Source organism: Monopterus albus, unplaced genomic scaffold (genome assembly GCF_001952655.1).
Source record: "Monopterus albus unplaced genomic scaffold, M_albus_1.0 scaffold44.1, whole genome shotgun sequence".
NCBI lineage: Eukaryota > Metazoa > Chordata > Actinopteri > Synbranchiformes > Synbranchidae > Monopterus > Monopterus albus.
The window spans coordinates 1,202,033-1,224,112 of record NW_018127924.1 but is presented as its reverse complement, the minus strand read 5'-3'; the positions used below and the strand labels follow the sequence as shown (position 1 = coordinate 1,224,112).

The window sequence follows — 22,080 nt, the reverse complement described above, 5'->3', positions numbered from 1 at the left end:
CTCAAGCAGGAGTTAACAAAGTTGACCATTCCAGGGCCAATAAAATCAATAACCTCTTTAAAAATCTTCCCTGGTAGGGGATCAAGCGGAGAAGCAGCGGGTTTGAGCTGAAGCACACATTTTTTAAGTTCTGAGAGGGACACCTGATCAAACGAGGTAAAGGTATCACCGGGGTAGGACACAGCTGGGATATGGGAAGGGTGTTCAGTATTAATGTGTGTGTGAGGGTTACAGCATACAGTTACTTATGGTTAGTACTCCTCTATAACCAGAATCTCTTTTTTTACATGTCACAACAGTTGGATGTTTCAAGGACTGTGATTGCGTATCTCAGTTGTGCTTTTTGTGTAACAAGGAATTTGATGCCTTATCATACTTAAAATTTTCTAATTTATATCTCCATCATGTTGTATTTTGTTGCAAATGTAGACATTATTTAGAATTAATTATGCATATTCTTTCAAAAGAATTGATTAATTTAAAATCAATAATGATACTTTTTAAATATTAGAATCAAGCTGGTAACTGAAGTATTGCAGGTGAGATTGCCGCTAGTTTAGGAATTTTAGGTTTTATGCTTTCTCCAGTAAAGGCATCCTTTAGAACATTATAAATTCATTCTCATTAATAACCATTAATATGAGGTTTTACTTTTTAAAAAAACTTTTGGGTAATAATTGAAAAAACCCCATGTGTGTTATATTTTTATTGCAGATTCAAAACAAGTGTACCTCAGTTATTTGTGGCTGACCTTTTTACAAGTTAACATCTCAGTGGAACCACAAAGCCATACGCTTAATGAAGGGAAGATGATGTAGTAGCACTCATTACCTGCAATCAGTGATGTCACTTCCAGCGTGGTTGTGGCTTGAAAGGCTCAAGGCAACTGAAGCCACAGACTGATTCAGACCAACCTGTGTGTGTTTACACCAGCAGTTGTCATAGCAGCCCAGAAGTATCTCAGAGATTTGCAGGTCAGCAGAAAAACCTGATGTTCTTACCTGATTATTTCACTTCATTATTGCTCTCCGGGTTTCAGCCTCAAACAAGGTTACCAAAATAAATAGAGTAATGCAGTGTAATTACTGTTTCCTTGGAATCCAGAAGTTCTGTTGGCAAAAGTTAATATTTACCTTCTTTCTTAATGTTTAAATATGTGCTTCCCTCTTTTCTTTTTAACTCTCCTCAGCTATTGGAACCAGTGGCTTCAGCCCAAGACAAACTCACCAGTTCTCTCCACAGATTTACCCTTCCAAGTAAGGCTTCTTTTATTTTTCTTTAAAAAAATAAGCAGCATCCAACTTCATTTGGATCTTTAATTAGTTCCTTCTGCTAGTTCAGGGGTTCTTGACTGGCTTTGGTTGCCTGGATGACTGCTGCTTGCTCACTCTGAAATTTGTTGTAATTATTATCTTGCAAAAATGTCATTTGCCATTTATTGCTTTTTTACTACATATATGAGCTGTATGGTATTATCTGTCCTACAGCTTGGCTCAGTGTTTAAATTGAAGTAGCAAATCACAAGGAATTTGTCAGTTAATGAAGTTTGTGTTATGGTTTTTAAGGGTAAAACATGGTCCTCTCTCTTCCTGCCTTCTTACTTTTGTTTCTTTTCTCAAATAGCAGAACATATCCGCACATTCTTCCTACCCCTTCATCCCAAAATATGGCTGCGTATGGTCAGACACAGTACACCACAGGAATGCAGCAGGCCGCAGCTTATGCTAGTTACCCCCAGCCTGGGCAGCCATATGGCATCCCAGCATATGGTAAGATATCTATAACACAAATTATAACCTCCTCTTGTCTTGTTTAAGATGCCTGATAATAAAGTCAATGCTCTTTTATGTGTGTCCATAGAAAAAGAAATACACAACTAAATATTGTTCCATCCTGAAGGTCAGGTCTAAACCATGTTCCCCCAATTCCCCTCCAGTGAAGCAAGAGCAGGCAAAACACTGAGTTCTTGTTTAGTGCCTGTGTATTCTGCTTCAATGCAATAAAACAGAATTTGCTTGTCAGGCTGTTCAGATAAATCTGAAAAATATGTGATATTAAACAACAACAAAAAAAAAAATCTGGTTTCCTCCTGCATCCCAAGAAACGGTATAGATTACATGGCGTACTGTTGTCCAAAGTTTTTGTAGTGTTTTGGCCCCCAAAGGCTCTCCAATATCTGCAGGAATTTACCTGTTTATTTGAATGTAGTTCTGAAGCATGTCTTTACATAGAAACTGTATTGTGTTGATTCAGTATGTACAGTAGCCAGTTTAACTCACAAACACAAGCAAAATGTTTTATTACTTTACTATCTTAAATAAAAAATTAAAAATGATGATGACCACTTTTAATCAGATAATCGGTACTTGTCCATTGTGATTGGTGTGTTATGCTAACAGACAGAGGTTCTGTCCAGTGTAATTTAAACCTGTGTTTTGACTGTGCATCAAACCGATCTGGTGTCACTAACTGATTTAGGTCCATTGTGGGCAGGCATAAAGACGGAGGGGGGCCTGAGCCAGTCCCAGTCTCCGGGACAGACGGGCTTCCTAAGCTACAGCTCCGGCTTCACTACGCCACAGACAGGACAGGCCCCCTACAGCTATCAAATGCAGGGTGAGGACGTCTGTGTGAACTCTTCTTGTTTTTCTCAGTGCAGCTTCACAAGTCCCTGTGGGTGGGTGTCCCGTTCCTTAGCCGATCAAACGCAGGTCTATTGTGCTTTTTTTTGGGGGGGGGGGTTGTCCCTGATTTAACAATATGCATAATCAGACTGATCTGCAACATGGCCCTCACCTCGACTACATCCCAGCAGTCCTTATGTGCAGCCGTGACAGCTACCTCCTCCTCCGCTCCTTTTAAAAGAGTCAACATACTGTAGATAGTAGGTGGTCATGTCGCTCCCTACTCCACAGCCTTTGACTATTTTTTTTTGTTGTTTCCCTCCTGTGATCTTATTTGTATTGTTTTTCTTTGTCTAGTCATTGAGCCTGTTTAACTCCAGGTGAGACCTTCTGTCATTTAGTGTATCTATTTCTCTCTCTTTGCATTGATTCAGAAGGAGTCTGTTCACTGTCGGCACTTGCACCGGGCAAGGACAGTTACCTAATAGCTAGCTTAGTCTTTGGGTTCTCTCCTGTAATACTTAATCTGTGACATTAGAAGCATCTCCACATGTTGAAAAGCCTCCAGAGCATCTCACAATAAATAATGCCAGCTCAGCAGCAGATGTGGCATGAGGAAGCCTCTCTTCCACGCCTCTTAACCAAATACATTAAGCCACAGCCAGAGTTTTGCAGTGTGCAGCTGAGCGCCTGAGAGGAAGAAAGGGAACAAGAGATGGAGCATGTGTGGCAGAATGCACAAGCTGCTATTCTGGCCTTAGTGCTCTAACTCACGATGACAGTATTATGTGCCTATTCATCTTGTATTATGCTCTTACTCTGTCCTTCTCTTTCCTTCCACCAATCTCTGCCTTTCCCTCCCTCTTCTCCTACTACCTCTGGCTATCAGATGCCCCACGTAGCGTTAAGTGCGTTAGTAATTGGCAGCCTTGTTAGATGACAGATTGACCACTATTCTAGCCCTGAGTTCTGTAATAGTGGCTCTGGCCCTCTGCTACACCATCATCATTACTCTTTCTGGTCTATTGATTTGCTTGGGCAAAGTGCCCCAGGCTTGGTTGTTCCAACCAAAGACTCTTTTTCCACATCTGATACTCTCCCTCTCTGTCACTGTCCCTGCCACCAGTCTGTGGCCAGCTGTCAAGGTGGAGGATGATCAGGTGGTCAGATTAATGTTTTTGCTTCTTGCTTTCGCATCCAGTGTCACATAGCTTTGTGTGTGGGTGTTAAAGTTGTGGCACCAAATCAAAAGGGGGCAAAGGCATTTTTATGCACCTCAGTTATACAATGACTTGTGGTGGTTTAATTTGTGCATCTCATGGATTGTCAGAAAAAGCCTAAAACATTAGAGGTGTACAAAGAGACAGGCAGACAGATTGTCTGATTGTGAAACTGAGCAGATGCTAATTAGGTGAATAATTGGATTCCAGCATTCTGTTCCAGTGGCAGTGTGAGCTGGAGAAGCTGAGGCCTTGGTTCCCTTTATAAAAGGAGAGCCCCATCTGGACTTGATAGCATATTCCCAAGTGGGGCATACAAACTTCTGCTACAAATATTGTGCACTGATGATAGACATAGCCCATGGCAAGGGGACTGATCAAGCACAGCAAATGGACTTCCAATTGTGGAGCCAGAAGGAAGAGAGGAGGGAGGGATGATGTCTGGTCTTGAGTGAGTGAACTAACTGGAGCGGGACAGGGGGAGGGAGAGAAAACATGGCCCTCGGGATACCACAAGACCCCCTCTTTCTGCCCCCCATTATAAGCAGCACCACCACTCCCAACAGCATGGGCTCATTCTCACAGGGCTAGTAGGGGTCGCCCCGGCTTTTATGTAGCTCCTTGTTCTCCATAGAGCAATCCTTGGACCCTGCCAGTGAGAGCTTTTATGACTGTTTGAACTGTGCATTAGGGTAATTTGTTGTCCTTTGCTGAATTACTCCTCCTTGTCTCTGTCTTATTGTTCTGCCAGACTTTCACTAGATGTTGAACTTTCTGTAGAGAACATGAGTTTTAAAATTTCCCCTGTAGGCCTTGAAATATCAAACAAAACAACAGAGAGAAAGTTCTGGGAAAATAACCGGTAGAGACCAGGATGAGAAACAAGGTAAAAAAAAATCTGCTGAGAGTCAGAATCTGCAGATACTTAGCGGGTCAGATATTTAGCTAGCAGGTCCTGGTAATTTTGGGAGCCTGGGAGGTATTTGTTCCTCTTTTGAGCTGGAGTGCTTAACTTACTGACGGGGCTGAACACTGCACTACATCTTCTCTTGTCCATGCTTTCTTCCATACAGTACGCTTCATAGCCCCCACTTCCATGTTCCTTCCCCCTTTTCTAAAAGCTGCTTTACGTTTGTCACGGTATGGGAGGGCCCTGCTGATGGGGCCAATGACCAGAGGATGAAAGGAACTCACTTTGTTTGTCTCTGGGAACAAAGGTGTAATTACGCCCCATTTAGGAACACTAAATTTATCTCCGAGTTTGTTTTCCCTGAAGCAACAGGATATTTTTGGCTATGCTAGGATCACTATGCAATGGTAGCACTAACTCATTAATGTTCCCTGTGGATGTATGGAGTAAAGCCCAAGGGTCATATTTGTAAAGGTTGTAGGAAGTCCTGTGACAGATGGTTTTTACTACATTACTTTTAATGAACTCTTCAAGTATCTATTTCTCTATACTATTGGTAGAGAACATAGACTCCCCACAACTTTTTTATTATTGTTTTACATATAAGATTATACAGTATATTACATTATTAGCATGTAGAATAATGTGCATACTGTGTATTAAACTGCGCAAGTAATCTTATACTAATTGCAGTTATGATTTTGGCTTTCACAGTGAATTAAATTTGAATGGATGTAATAATTACACTTTGCATTTGGAGTGCCTGTGCATCAAATTAAGCACTCACAGCTCTCATGGTCTCTGATCAATTGCAGGCCTTTGCTTTGAGCACTTTGTGATTCTCTCCCGTTCTCCTTTTTATAAACGTGGTTGGCTGCATGCTAGGGAATTCGACTTTTTTTCTTGTATTTTTTTCCATTTAAAGATTAGAAAATGTATAGATTGCTCTACAAATTATTTTTGTCAAATGCTTCTTGTGTAGTGAAAACTACTGTTAGATACCACAGAATTTAATCTGATAATTGTGATATCTGGAATGAACAAAACATTTACATCATTTTAGATTTTATAGACTCATCTCTCCCGTGGTCTTCCTGTCACCCTTCCCCAGTCCACGATCCCCTTTAAGCTGCTCCTTCTGCGGTTGTCCTGTCACATGGCTGTAGAGGAGGATGGCTACTGGAGAAAGAAATTATGCTCTCTCTAACCTCCTCCTGTTCACCACCTCAAATAGTTGTTTCAGAAAAGACAAATCTTTTATTAAAACAATCGGCCTTTTCTGTCATTGCATTGCTTCGCAGTGCAATGACAGAATGTCTTTGCACTATAATGTCTTTTGATATCATATAGTGTGTACATAACTCAAAGCTCTATTTTTTTTTTCCTTGAAGGTGGTTCGTTTACGACAACATCAGGATTGTATGCAGGAAACAACTCCCTGACAAATTCGACTGGCTTCAACAGCACACAACAGGTAGCTGTACACTTCTTTCTTTCATTCTGTTCCTGTGATCTGATATCGGTATGCAGCTAATACCTTTTCCCAACCTGGAAATCTTTATGAAACGTGCATACTCAATATGTTACATTTCATCCATGACACATTCAAACATGAACCACTCAAGATGTCAGAAGCTTTGTACGGGGGACTATCTACTGTACTGTACCTCCTTCATCACATACTGTATGTATTATGCCAGAGAGTAAAGGGAGAAGAAAATAAAACAAGACAGATCATTGTCCAGATGTAGGACAGAACAGACATGTGTTTGCATTTATGTTTTGGAATCTGCACTGTAAAGTAGCAACACTGGTGCAGGGCATATCTCACGTTACTATGCCAGACCTTCTGCTTCGCCTCTTCAACACTGCAACCTTTTCTCTCTTTGGCTCTGCCTTGTTGATCAAAATCTTCCCTCTTTTATCATTTTTTTAATCATGTTTTTTCTCTTATTGCCTTTTCTTTGTCCAAAGTAAATAAAGTTTTTCCCATTTTTCTGCTCTCTTTCTCCACAGGACTACCCTAGTTATCCAGCTTTTGGGCAGGGCCAGTATGCTCAGTATTACAACAGCTCACCCTACACGTCACCCTACATGACAAGCAACAACACCAGCCCAAGTACACCCTCCACCACCACCACCTACACCCTCCAGGAGCCGCCCATTGGCATCACCAGCCAGGCCCACACAGACAACTCTGCAGGTAAGAATCGAGCAACAGGTGGCTGGGTTTCCTTTTGTTACCTGGATATCAGGAGTTTGATCCTGGTAACAGCCATGTTTCCTTATGAAACCGGTGGCACAGATCTTTCTCATGTGATGAGTGCATAAGTTAACAACAACACCTCTGTTTGTTCTAACCCAGGTAAGAAATGATTACAGCCATCATATTTAGTTTGTTAGTGTAGCAAGCAAAAACAACATTGATTGAAAGCAGATGAATTTCCCACAACTTCAAGTGACATTAATGCATCATCTGTCAACTGATTGCATCTTTGTAAGTCACTCACAAATTTATGATTGCATTTTAAATTGTTATTAATCAACACAAAAGACATCATGCTTTATCTAAACATGATTTCATACACACTTATCCAATTTAGATCTTTGCTTTTTTCTAGATGACATGTACTCTGTTACCTCTTGATTATTAAATCAGTATGGAGCAAAATAGCTTTTAGTATGTATTCAGCAAATGATTTATGATATGTTTGTTACCTGCAGGCCTGCATAAATAGTGTCCCAGGAAGCTCTCTGCCCTGCACCAAGACAAATGGTCACTCAAATGTCTTTACTAAACAATAGCTCATCTTAGATACATTCTTGTTATACTCTCCTTCTTCCTTCTTTCCTTTGTTTCAGGAGAGTACAGTACCATCCACAGTCCATCAACCCCCATTAAAGATTCAGATTCAGATCGATTGCGCCGGGCCTCGGATGGAAAGTCACGTGGCCGGGGAAGAAGGAACAACAACCCATCACCGCCTCCTGACTCCGACCTTGAGGTAGGGTAAGCCCGCTACCTTGGCGACAGACAGCCTCGCCCTGTCTGAGGCACATGGACACTAATCCACTTACTATATGGCTGCCACACCAGCTTTAGCTCTTGATGGGCATTAATTCTTAAAGATTTGATTCCTTAACCACAAATGCATTATTGATGCATTGTGGAATATATGACATCACTAAACACATACCTTACATAAAGTTCTCATGTATACCTTGTAAATAAACAATAAGGCATGTGATTAAGTGAGTCAACACTGAAGAGCACTATATGTATATGTATGTGTATGTGTGTGTGTGTGTGTGTGTGTGTGTGTGTGTGTGTGTGAATGCAAACTGTGATTAACCATTGCATCATAAGCCATACAACACTTTGATAGTGACTGTATGTCAAAATAAAGTTTTTAATTCAGAGGGCTCTTCGTTGATATGATATGAATTAGAAATGGTTAATGGAGGTTAATAGCACCCATTACAGCACTGACATCATGGCATGTTAACATATCTAGTTAATTAGTTTGTCACTATTGATTACTCTAATGCAAAGGGCAATGGCTGGAAAGCATGTGGTGTGGTGATGGTAGGAGTGTTGCAGTGACCAGCCTAAGCAAATGGGTCCTGGTCCCTGTGGCACACGAATACATGCTCCTGGCCTATTGACCAGGAGGATCACCTTGCAGCCCTACAGAGTGCACCATTGATTTTGCCTCTTTTCTCTTTGTTTTCCTTTATTTCCTTCTTCCACCTCGGTCCTGATCTCTCCAGCGAGTTTTCATCTGGGACCTGGATGAAACAATCATCGTTTTCCATTCCTTGCTTACGGGTTCTTATGCCAACAGATATGGACGGGTGAGTGACCTCAGATTGTGGTAGTATCACATAAAACACATAAATATTAAAAGGAGGAAAAAAGAAGATTGGGGGGATGGCCATTGAGTGGTAGATGGATTTCACTGTGACATAAATCCATTGTGAGAAGATAGAGCAGAACAGATTGTTTCTTTTTTTTTAAATGGTTTCAGTGAGGCTTGGCAAGTATTTGACTGCTCTTTGCAGCTGTTGGAGCTGTGAATGGCTGGTTGGGGCTCGGGTGTAGGGACTCAACAGTTGCACTCTGGGTGTCTTAAGTGTTCCTTTCTCCTTCAGAAACACATTGTTAGTTTAATTAAGTGCCTCTCAATCCATCCCTTTCAGGCAGGGATCTCCCCAGAGATCCTGGCAGGAGTTCACCAAATGTAATTCAGTCAAAACACAAACTACACACACACACACGTGTGTGTGTGTGTGTGTGTGCCGTCATTCAATTAAAATATTTAATTGCATGATTGTCCATAGTTAACTCATGATAAATTGCAATTTAATCACACTTTTATCTGTTCTAAACAGTGGTGGAAAGTAAGTACATTTACTCAAGTACTGCACTTAAGTAAAATTTTGCCTCCTCCACTTTAGTTTTCTCATCTTCATACAAGTTGTGTATCTTGGTTACCATGGTGGCTTTCGTAGGCAGTTCATACGTGCAGGCTTTGAATGCGATGCAAATTATTTCAAACACAATGTTAATCAGCCTGCAAGATGGAGCCACCCATTTAGCTATTGCTGTTGAAAGTTTTCTGCTTGTAGAGTTGTCCGGGCATCTCTGTTGCAAACTATACAGCATGGTCTGCCTTTGGCGAGGTGGAGGAGAGCTCTCCGCATCAGCTGTGGGCTTGGCCAGCAAGTGGTATTTGAGACTTGATGTACTGCGGTAGTAACTCAGCTCACATCAACAGTAAATGCAAATAACTTGGGTCTTGTCGAGAGGACCATTTGGCAGGGCTTTGAAGCTGAACTTGCCATTCAAAAGACCCTTTTCTTTATCCATTTCTGCTGCTGCATCGCTACCTGATTTCCTTAACTACAAGGCGGTGCCGAGAGTCATAATCACAGAATACGGGTGCATTAATCGCTCATCAAAAAAATTTGGGGCATTAAAAGGATTTTGCATTAGCTCATTATTGTCACATTAACTTTAACAACCCTAATAAATACATACTATATATACAGTATATAATGTTACACTGGGAAGTAATTTTTGGGTTCCATGTCAATGTGTAAGCTCATAACATGAAGTGAACTTCTCCAGGCTTTTCCATTTGTCATTCCATGTAAATTGCTTCTTTATATTTAAACTTTGAAAACAAACAATCTGGGAAATAAGGGAGAATCCTGATCCCATGGCTTTGTATGGGTCATATGTTCTATAACTATAATTCTCTTCTATTCGTAAAAATAATGCACTGTAACAAAGGTAGAGTTTTTAACATTAGTTCATCACATATTCAAGAATTTTATATGATTAATACATTTTATTTGTTCTGAGGACAGCATTTCTAATCACCAGTTGTTCTGGCTATGGATGTGTCTGATTTTGAAGTTGAAAATGACATATTGCTCCTCAAATGTCAGAGAGCTTAGTGTCTGCAGCCCATGCTCTGTGCCTTTGTTCTAGTACGAGGGGGTGTTTGGTGGGGACAGCAGCCCTCTTTTACCCGCTTTCAGAGTGAAAGAGTCTTGCCCCATGACCCTACACTGTTTATTTATTTTAATCTCAACCCTGCATGCTGGGTAAATTGAGAGCTAAGGTTTAGGGAGCTGAGGTTTGGTGATGAGGGACTCTCCAACCACACACGCAAATATGGACACACACACACGCTTACACAGGGTCTCCAAGTGTGCAGCTCTGAAACAGGAAACACTCCTGACTCTATAAAGGGCCCTTTCCATCAGAGCTCATATAGGATATGACAGCCACTATGATCCTTCTCACTCTTTATTATTTGTTCCCTGTTTTTCTCCTCTGTTCATTTCTTTCCTTTTTTTAAACCAAATTGTTTATTCCTTCAGCCTGCTGACACTATCACAATAAAACAATATTATGAGAGGCAGACATGTTTACTCACAGCAACCACAGAGCATGCTACCCGAAAGGCTATCACAAATGCAGATCTGTAAACTACCTGCTCTCCACATCCACCACATCAGCCACCTTGTCTTTCACCCTTCTCCTCCCTCCTGTCTGTCATTCATGTCATCCCTATCTTAGTAGCATAAACAAAGAAGTTACAAAACACTTTTCCTTCGTGGCTGCTCTATAAATAAATGTGTATCTGAATGAGTGCACATCCATATTTTCTCTCACTCACTGACCTCCCGCTCTCTCTCTCTCTCTCTCTCTCTCTCTCTCTCTCTCTCTCTCTCTCTTATACCCACACCGCACTGCTGTTCTTATCAGCTTTTTTAATTGGCATCAAGGCAGCTCACCCCCATAAAGCTGATGGCTGAGGCCAGCTGTGCTGCTATTGGGCTAGCTAGGGCTTAAAGTGGGTGGGGACGTGGGAGTTATTGGTTAGGGGCTCAGAGGGAATGGGGGGGCCTCCCTGTCGATGGCACTGACATCTCAGGACAGGTGGTGCTGTAGCAATGACAGCAGCAGCACTTTGGCCTTCTGGCCTGCTTGTATTCTTAACTCCCTCACTGACTGATTGTTTAAATTTAATTGGAAAGCATTCATTGGTACCAGAGAAGACTGCTTTTTCCCACCAAACCAGCCCATAATTTTATTTCTCCTTGCTTAAAACAGCACCAGGGTTTGGGAAGAGGGGAGTTGGTAGGTTATTGATGTGGGAAGCTAATTATTTTTGATAAATTCTGACTGAAAGATTGATTTCAAATGGGAGTTTGAAGAGGAATGAGAAAATCTGCAGAAGTGGGGATTGATCTCTTCTTGTGTGGTTTGTCCTCTGTCAATTTAGTGAACCCATAAGCATTGTGGGCTGTGACAGCTAATCAGTAGAAAGCTCAGGTGTGTCTTCAGGTGGTTTACCTTTGTAATCCCTGTTTTGGTCCTGCCTGGCCTCTTTATTGCAGTCTCACCCAGCTGCAGAAAACCCTCCTCCACCACCTGCCATTGTCTCTTCATTCTTTGCTTGCTGCAGACAATTTCCTGATTAGAGATTTAAGCTAAAAGGAATTCGGTTTTTGCAAAAAGTGTTTCATGTCTGAATCAAACATTAATAATAGTATAGACAAGTGAAAGTTATAAGACTAAAGTGTTTAAGTAAAGTGAAAAAAGATACATAGATTCATAAATGCTTATGTGAAAATGTATTTTACTTTTTGCCTGTTTATGTTTTTTAAAGTCAAAATTGCACACACTGCCACAGGCCCATTAACTATTTACAGTGTAGTTCTCTCCTCTCTAGGTATTATCTTTCAGACAGTGTCACCATTTCACCACTATTGCACATGTCACATTGACACTGACAGATTATTTAGTTAATTTAAAAGAAGCATTGCAGTTGTGCTCAGTGCAGGGAAAGGCCAGTATTTATTTTACACTTCTATTTAAAAAGCATCTCTGAAAAGCTGTCAGTGCTCTAAAGAAACCTTAGGGAGAACTGTGCTGTATCACCTAGAGAGCAATCAGTTTATGCCTCAGCACAAATATGAGGAAAATGGGCTATTTATGATAAAGCTGTGACCCCAAATCTTTTAAAATGACCACCCTCCTGCAAATAAACATGTTTTACTGCATTTAATCATGTCTGTGGCATTGCTAATGACTATTCTGGTCCCTTTTGGAGGGTTGTATACAGAGGCTAAACTATTCAAACCATCTAATGTCTTCTTTTATGGGAGTAGCCTGCAGAATAATTTAAAGGAATTCTGTATTATTTTAGTGACTTACAGGAAACATCATTATTTACCCCATTACATTTTAAGAGCTTATAATATTCAGAATAAATACTTTTGGCTGATTTTATTGTTTTTATTTATTTTGCAGGACCCTCCGACATCTGTATCATTAGGCCTGAGGATGGAGGAAATGATCTTCAACTTGGCTGACACACACTTATTCTTTAACGACTTAGAGGTGCTTCTATTTGTTTTTTTGCTTTCTTTCAAATTCCCTTATCTTTGCTGTACTCTATTCTGCACAAATACTGTTCATGTTGTGATGATTTCGTGTATACCGTACAGTTAAACCACAGCTTAAATGTAGTGTTGACAATCCAGGAAAAAACAGCAAGAGGAGGCTCGGTTTTGAAAGTAGACAACCGAAGAAATCCCACTCTTTCATTTCGACTTCTCTCCAAAGCTGCTCCTCCAAAACACAACACGCACTGCCTGACTACTACTTACAGATTTCTGGAAAATAACAAATGCCCCCCCAAACAAAACAAAACCGATAATCACCTGTCCAGCGGAAATACAGCTACCACAGCATCACTTTTCAGCCCCTTTTGTTCTCAGTTGTTGCCGTCATTCAAAAGCCGATGTTAACTCTGGTTTTGCTTCTTGCAGCATCCAGCTTCTTTTCAGTTGTAACTTTCTCAAATACTATGTTACCCATCCATATCTGAAGCCCTGAACCGTTGTCAGGGGCCTCTGGTTCATGGCTAAACTGCCTTAGCCCTTGTTCTTATCCAGTAACTAGTCTTAAAAGTCCAGGCTTTTCTAGTGGGGAGAAGTGAAGAGGGAGGCCAGCTAAAGGTTCAGAACAGGCTTTATTCAGTCTTGGTAATGCAAACACTGCATGTGGCCTTTGATGCCCACTTAACTGCATTACAGTCCTTTCTCTGCACTTAGAGCTGACTACTGTCTGGCTGCATGTAAAAGGAGTCTTCTTGCTGTCATACTGTGCATGCTGGTCGCAACATCTGGATGCATCAACAACATTACCTATAAGGCTGTATGTCTTAAAGAGGAAGACCTAGCCTGTTAGAACAGTTTCCATTTCTGAACAAAACCTGCTGTGGGTACCTTCTCTGCCACAGGCAACTAGCTATAGCTGTAAAGCAGAGCGGTAGCACGTCTGCCTGCAACTGCAGCGCCTTGTGGGAGACTCTTGGCTTGCACATGAAGTGCAAGTACAGAGTGTGCGCAAGTAGGGAGTCGGTTGACAGGCAGGTATGCCATCCAGTGGTTTTTCTTCAGACGAGTGTTTCATGTCTGAAACAATATTGAGTAAAAATATTGGTCAGACACTTTTCAGCCCTGCTGCTGCCACAAATAATGGCTTTTTTTAATGTTGTCAGTGCATTTAATGTATTCATAGCCTTTGGGATGAAAAGAGAAATTCAAGAAATATAACAAAAATGCTTCTGGAAGGAATCGCCAACCCTACCTTTAAGACCGGTCCATTAAGATTTTAGTTAAAACAGCAACAACTGTTTCATAGCGTGGAGCCTGTTTGTCAGTTATCAGTTCCATAGTGGTGAAGTATTACCTCAGACCTCAAGGAACACCATGAATTTTACATGTGCTGTCAGTCCATCGTTCCTGGGTCACCAGTCCTGCCCCCACTCCTTTAGCAGCTAGTGCAATTTGTCAGGCTCTTGTGTTTCTATGGCCACTCTGTCTGTCTGTGTGTCATGCTGTGTGCTTGGTGTCACTGTTCACTGACACTACAGACCTTTACATCACAGGATGAAATCCCCCACTGTCTTCCCTTCCACCCCTCTTTACCCCCTTAATTCATGTACGGCTAGTGTAAAATCTGCCCCCGGGGCTCAGGAATGGAGACATCATGGGTACTGAGGTGTGTATGTGTGTGTTAGGATTTTTGCCCAGTCGCTCTGTGAAGAGGTGAAGCAAAGATCAGCGGGTCATGAATACCAATAGATGCAGACATTAGTGTGAGCCATATTTCTTTATGCATATACACACATGACGGGACATGAAGCTCACCCACTACCCTCTGTCCAAATCCAGATGTCAAACTCCGCTAACTCTGTGCTTATCACATGTTAACAATAAGCAAAGAAATTTATCTGTTACTTACCTCAACAATTGCTCTATCCAATTATCTGTCTGCAATTTTGAGTATTTATTTCCTTAATTTTTGTCCCATCCTCATCAGTCTCTTTCTCCCAGTGAATCTGATCTCAGTGACCCACCAGTCCTGTTTTATGCTGACCTCACACTAGAGAAAATGTTTTCTTTGATACTTAAGTGTGAAGAGATCTGTAGCCAGTCTGCCAAGTCTCATTACTCAGCACCATGTTTGGCTGTGTTACATGACGCAAACCCAAGAAGGAGGAGAAAAAAAAAACAGAAGAGAGAAATAGGGAAAAAAGTCCATACTCACCCAGACAGATGAGTGACTGATATTCCAAACACCATCGCTGTGATCAAAGTTAATTGGTTGCAATTGGCTGGTTAAATATTTCCTTATGTCCTGGCCATGTAGAACCAGTTCTCCCTGCACTTCATTTAATAGATGTGCCCCAATCATTTTTAACAGATTGCAATTTGTGACATTGCCTAAATATGGTTTTACTTAACATCTGTCCTGTGTTTTGATTTCTCTTCATGTGGATGAAACTGTTCACAAATGAATTGGCAGCTCAAGCTGCTTATAAAGTCATTAAAAATACAACATATATATACTGTATTTCTCCTGCTCCTCAAAGCTTTAGGTTTATTTTTTCTTCTACTACTCAGGTAGTATTATGACTGAAATACTTGTCTGTGGTCTGCTGCAAGAATGTTTTTTTAGAATGTCCAACTTAAAGACCTCAGATGCTGTAGTTAATTCCATTAACAGTTGCACCAGAGTGACATTCTCTTGATGGCATATAGATCTCTCCTCTTTAACCAAGCTGGGCCAGTCTGAGTGTTAAGTGCCAGTTCTCAGCAATGCCTTATCAGTTTGTTTCCTCTCTGCTGATTTACGGTCCTCCATCTCAGATAGAGTTCAGCTATAAATACCACAGCCAGCAGCAGTTATGTATTTTAGCTTGTGCAGAAATGCATATGCTCCATTTAATTTAGTCTAAGCCATAAAGGGAGACCCCAGAGGCTGTGCAGAAACACAGATGCAGAATTATTGGCCTAACATTGTGTATGAGTGGTCCATCTAGGTCTTAACACTGTTGTCTCTCCAGCCTCAGCACGAGAACATGGACTCAGCTTCCTTAAAATTTTATATATACACAGTAATATATTATTTGGCTTGTATTAAGCTATTAGTTTATAAGACAAATTAATCTATTTTAAGCATCGTAAATTAATTCAAGAGTTGTTTACACCCCCCAAAATATCACTATTAACCATAATATTGTACTCAATCTGCCAAATCCTCAGGAAACACACTTATCTTGTGTATTATGTGCATTCAAGTGTCTGTGAATGGAGGCTGGACTGTGCTGATAGGGCTGGTGAGTGATGATTCAGAAGAAAGTCATAAAAAGAAAGAGGGCATGCCGAAGAGGTCAACAGGGATCGGTTTCAGCCTTGCGTCTCTCTCTCCCTCTCTTTCTCCTCTAGCCTTTTTCTGGATCAGCGCCCTTGTTTTTCATTCAGTGTTAGATAGCATTTAAGGCGGGTCCCAGAAAAACTGCGCGCCCAATAAAAGACTGCCCCAAACCCACACACTCAAATCATTCTATCCATTTGTTGCTTAGCCCTTTAAAGACAGGTGTAGCATTGTATGGACATCAGTTTGCTTTTATAATCAAAAATAGACTCACTGAATGGAATATTAGGAAATTAATTGCCTATTATTGTGATGTACACCATATTCATTTTCCTTAGAGAAACTGTATTTCAGTAGCGTCAGCAGTATTCTAGACTAATACAAAATAATATAAAATAATCGTAGAAGAGCTATTACTATTATGTTTTATTATTTTTGTTATACTATTTTATTATTAACTGTATTGTTCCTCAAAGTAAATATAAGCCTTTTGTCTTGCAAAATGTACATTTTGGAGTAGATTATCAGGAAGACTTGTTCATGTCTTATTTTGAAATGTAATAAATTACTTTCACTAGTTGCCGCTTTCAAATTGACATTGTGGCATGGGGTTGAATGTGGAGATAAGTGATGGCCTAAAGTGATGTGTGTAATGAGACCCACTGAGGCTGAGCTCACTGGAAGACTGACAGCTCTGCTGTGACTCAGGGTGTGAGTTTACTACAGGTGCGCTGCTGCAGCCCAAACACTAACGGCAAGCATTATGTGAGAACCGGGGGCCTCTGTCTTGCTGGCCGAGCCCCCCGTGTTTCTCTCTGTGGGATACGGGGGCTGCTGTCTCCCCCCTCCCTGGGTGAGAAAACAACCCTCCCTGTCAGGAGAATAGAGGGCAAAGGGGCAAACCACTCACAGGGGGTGGGGGGAGATGTTCTCTAAAGGTGGGACCATTTTAAATTAGTCCACTGATGCCTCCATGCTGTGTGCAATATTTTCTCACACATTTATGCACTTACACTCTAAACATGTTGTGCTGCAAGGTCTTCACAAACATGTTTGCGAAGTGTAAACACTTATTACCCACTAATTGTCACACACGCACATACCCATGCAGCAACACTGTAAGCTGACTGCTTTTTTTTAGTTCCCAGCGTGTAGCCTCAGGGTTGAAACCTCCTCTGTCACTCTCACCCAGGAGCTGCCTGTTAATGAGTGATGCTGTGAAATGCACAGTTATACTTTCCTAGTGACTGAAACGGCCCTCCAGATCCTGGAGCATCCTGTTGTTATATGTTCCAGAGTAGATATTTCGATCCTGTACTCACCATTTCATATGATTGCTTTATGATGTTTTCCTTAAGTGTTGTTTGTTTGTTTTTTGTGATTGTATTTTGAGTAAAGAGAAACACTAACTGTGCTTTTCAGTGAATCATGAATTTAAGTTATTGGTGATCAATTTAACACTTTCTGTGGCACTGTTTTTTTTTTCTTTTCTTCAAATAACTCCAACCATTATAATGCATACAACCACAGTAAGACATCAAGATTTGGAGACAAAACCAGGGATTAGAAGTGTTTTCTGATCCATAACATGCCACTGAATCCAAACTGAAATCCATTGGTCTGCACACACTGATGCAGGTATCTCATCATTAGTCTGGTCACTGATGAAGCAGTTGTCGCACTCCTTGACAGAACTCGTCAAATCTGAGAGAGGGGCCACTGATGTGTTTTGAAAAGACTAGAGACAGAAAGTGGAGGTTTCAAAGCCACTCTGTCAGTCTTCACTCCACAGAGGAAAAGAACAAATTTGCACAGGTTTGAATAAATAACAGTCCACTTGGCAAAAAATAAACTGTCTATGGATATGTTTGTTACAAAGAGAAAATGCTTAAATGACTGAGATTTGATATTGCATTTAATGTTGCTATCCTTGAGGTGCAATTTGGATTTATAATGCCGAAATTAGGAAATAATGAGAACAGCCCATCCATCACGTATAACGAATTTATACTTTTCACTGCCTACCAGTGGAACTTTCCCTTCAACTTTTTCAGTTAATAAACTTAAAAGACTTGTAGACTTAAAAACTGGATCTGTTTCTGAGCATAAAATACTTGTACTCTCTAGAACCCTCATCTTGATTGTGTGAATCTTTGGGAAAGCAGCATGAACTTCTCTATACCTGTGCTTTATTTGGTGCCACTGTTTGAATTCCGTGACTGTTCAAGCACAGACTGTGGATTGGAATAGAGTGGGTTTTAAAGAACTCTTCCTTTGTTACCCACATCCTGTGTTTGACCCCCAGGTAATCATAGGCCCCCTCCTTTCTGATGCCTCCTCCTTTCTACCCAGACAAGGGTGCTTGTGGTGGGAACGGAGAGGCAGGTTGCCGGGGGTCACAGACTGCAGGAAGGATGACAGCCTCGACTGGTGGAAGAGAGAACCTGTGAGCCATAGATGAGTCTTTTTCACATGGCCTTAGCTTGTAGCGACTCAAGAAATGTGGTGATGATGGCTGTTTATGGCTCCTTTACACTGTGGTTTTGACCTCCCAAAAACCTCACCTGAGAGGGGCTGCTTGTGTCCAAAAAGTGTAGCTTGTCCAAATGGCACTGATCTATGCCTTTCTGAGAAGATAGTAGGACCCTTTCTGTGTTTTGGTAACATGCATTGTTGAGCTGCCCTGTCTCTGAGTTGTCCTGCCTCTGTTTTTGCCTTCCTCTGACTGTTGCAGTCACCACTCCGAGCTCTTTCCAGGGCTACAGGAAGGCTCAGGCTGATTGCTGATTGCTTAATGACAGATCCCAAGGGAACAAAGAAAACTCTGATAGCTCCCTTCCCATTGAAAAGTTATGAGAAGATTAGTAGAAAGTCAGACAAAGGAAGAGAGTGAATAGTGAAGAGATGGACTCATCCTAAAACAGAAACTTTGTCTTCAGTTGTATATTTTTTCTTTTTTGTTTTCATCATTTCTGTACAGATGAAGAATGTTTCATAGCTGAGTGAATTCAAATGAAATAATTGATGAATTGAACAGAAAGATGTAGTGTTTGCAACAGTAAATGCAATGACTTCTGATGGTGGGTCTTCACTTCTGAGTACAGTAGGAACATCTGTTGCGAGTTAGTGGTGATTGTAGGTTTTAGAGAGAGACCGCTGTTTGCTTGGTGAGGGGAGAACCAAGGGGGTTCATTGGAAAATCGATGTTCAAAAGGTTCTAAGAATTTCTCAGCCTGCTTTTTAGTGTGTCATGATCTTTAAAGCCTGTCATTCTATTGTTAGTGGTATACAATCAAAATACTAGCAACCAGTTAGTTTTTCTATTCAGCCTTCGGTTTCATCAATAACAAATAACATTTTGGAAATTTAATTTTTCAAATTTAGGTGATTTATGAATTTATTTTTAGTCTTGTATGCCTGCAAGCAAGGTTACATTTATATTGTTAGTCCTTGTTATGATACTTCTTACTTTTTATTTGCTCTTCCTAGCATTCTGTGCACTCGGTATACAGTTTTTTTCAGTCTGTTATTATTTGGCAATCCCATTCATCCAGCAATGTTGGAATGTAATTGAGTCTTTCAGACAGTCCAGTACTTGGAAAAATTGTCCCCCCAGTGTGCATTTCCCTACTGTTGACTTCAGCTATACAAATGTATTTAATTGACTTGAATTACCTGCACCATGCATGGCTTTGTGGTGTTTGACACCTTCACTAGGAGCATCTTCTGAAAGTGTTAGACACCTTCAGAAAAGCCTCTTAATGACGATGCATAAGGGTTAGGCTGCATTCAGACTGAGTTTTGAAGGTGTGAAATAATGCAGACCTTTTAATTTATTTCTGTGGGGGTTTGCATTCACCGCAGCTGACCCTAGCACTGCAGGAGACTCCAGCAAAATGATGCAGCCTCATACAGCAAAAAGGATCTAGTTCAACTTCTTCTGCACCAGACGGTGACATCATCTGGCAATGCACTGCATTGACCAATCATGCAATCATGTAAACTGTTGGAATGTGGACATCTTATCACAAATGTCAGTCTCAAATTTGGGCCACAGTTGAAAATGCAGCATAATGACACACCAGGCGTTCTTGTTAGCCACTGGATTTTGAGCATTCTTTTTCTGTTTATTCATGCCAAAACACTGGTGCTAATATACAATATGTTGGCAAAATGGCCCACTCATGTTGTATCATAAACACCATTAATTTTGCAATAGTTTATTAAACACCAGCTCAGAGCTGTAATTGTTTGTCTCTACGGATTCTCCCTAAAACACGCAATGCACACACAGACGGGGGTTTCTCTAGGTCTCAAGCCCTGTTTAGTTCTTAAATATTGTAATATCTAAAGAATTTGAAAGCAATGTAAATGTGCAAAAACAGTGAAAGCTCTATAGATATAATACATTCAAACTGGAAATCCCAAAACTAAAATCAATGACCTTTTTAATTTCTAACACTTTTTATTTATTTGATGTGTTTATTAGCTTTTAGGATTTGGACCAGTTGGGGGGGAAAAATCCTAATCAGGCAACAGTTATAATGGATACAGTTAGGCCAAATTATTTAGACATATTTATGCTTTTGAAGTCAAATTGGAGTTTTGGCTCCGACACCTAAGGGTAGTCCTGTAATTAGAATGGTGAGTAATAATCTTCCCAGATATTGGTTTTAATCCTTGCTGGCTGTCAGACTCTGAAAGAAAGACATTACATAAGAAGAAAAAACATTAGCTCGTCCAGCAAGGTACCTGGAGGCCACATGCAATTAAGCATTGATATACTAAAGGAGTGGAACTGAATTGTCCTGTAACAAACTGAAAGCGGTGGCAGTAGCTTTTAGCAGTTGGCTGATTGTGATTGATTCATCACTTTATAATGAAAGCCTTCCAGTTACAGAATGAGATGTCTTTGAGAAGAGCTTTATGCAGTGCTTAACCAAGGGTGCTGTTTTTGTTTTCCTAAACAAAGAGGCATGCTACTTAAGGAATTAAGCGCACGAGTACTTTTGGCTTCCATTCTGTTGTTAACATTTTTAGATCATTTATGAACCTATATTACCCATAGGTTTGTTGGCAGTGGATCCTCAAGCTGGGACAAATTACTGCTTTCTTCAGCTATTAAGGATCTGCTGGTGAGCATTTAGAAACAGATTAGACCAACAGAGTCCCCGCCTGCACTCCTCCTCCAATTGGCAGTCCATCCTCTGGAACGCAGGGCTCAGAGCTCCATGTGAGGTCACTTTGGACTTTCTCCCCCAGCCTTTACCCGCTGCTCTCCTCCACATCCACCTCTCTACCCTTTCACCCCCTTATCAGGGTGATGGAGCTCCAAAAAGGAGGGGACTGGGGTCTTAGGGTCAAAGTCTTTTCCTCTTTGGATCTTGGGGCTTGCTAGGAGAGGCTTGGCGAGAAAATGGTTGCATTAGAGCAGGGGTTGGGGGTCAAGATTTTAATTTTGTTAAAGAACAGCTGGTTTGAGTTATGCCTCACGTCACTGTTCCCTCCCTCTTCCTACAAATCCAGGGACATGAAAAATTTGTTCAGAGGGGAACCAGTAAAATAAAGGTTTACAATCCAAAGCCTTTACCCTTACCCTGCTTTAGCATTAGAAAGGAATGCAATAATGTCAACATTTGGCCTCAGTTAAATTGACTTAAACAAGGAAATCCTCATTTGAGATGTATTAACAGTCTGGTGAAACTTAATTAAAAAGCTCCAAAAGTTAAGATGTTTTTTTTTCATACTTTGAGACCAGAGGAATTCTCTGCCTTAAGTTTCAGTTTCCATCATTAATTGTTTCTCGCAGAACTTTAAACAGGTGAGACTAACCTTTTTGGCAGTTACACCCAATTTAAGACTTGTAACTTTGCAAAGACATTTTCAAAACAATTTCCTACATGTCACATGTTTCCCTTTATTGATTCTAGATTAGCACTGACTGAAACGAATTGAAATTGATGGTCACCTTCATTTCAAAGCCTTTTGGTCTTAAGACTATTGCTCAACCTCCTGCTGGCTTAATTGCTAGCAACCCCATGTTTTAGCAAAAAGAAGCTTGATAGTCTCTTTCTGCTC

At 40.8% G+C, this 22,080-nt stretch overlaps 1 protein-coding gene across 7 annotated transcripts in view; it reads left to right on the top strand.

The window, feature by feature from the left end:
* The window catches only part of eya1 (EYA transcriptional coactivator and phosphatase 1), a 66,997-nt gene that overhangs the window by 32,631 nt on the left and 12,286 nt on the right, over positions 1-22,080 (top strand). For 3 of the 7 annotated variants that reach the window (XM_020600020.1, XM_020600014.1, XM_020600016.1), the window contains 8 exons: positions 1,190-1,256; positions 1,624-1,769; positions 2,479-2,616; positions 6,146-6,228; positions 6,771-6,957; positions 7,617-7,759; positions 8,526-8,609; positions 12,586-12,675. In XM_020600020.1, the coding sequence (XP_020455676.1) occupies positions 1,190-1,256; positions 1,624-1,769; positions 2,479-2,616; positions 6,146-6,228; positions 6,771-6,957; positions 7,617-7,759; positions 8,526-8,609; positions 12,586-12,675 (938 nt within the window). The remainder of the gene's footprint in view (positions 1-1,189; positions 1,257-1,623; positions 1,770-2,478; positions 2,617-6,145; positions 6,229-6,770; positions 6,958-7,616; positions 7,760-8,525; positions 8,610-12,585; positions 12,676-22,080) is intronic. The other 4 variants (XM_020600022.1, XM_020600018.1, XM_020600019.1 and 1 more) reach the window with 3 other exon arrangements.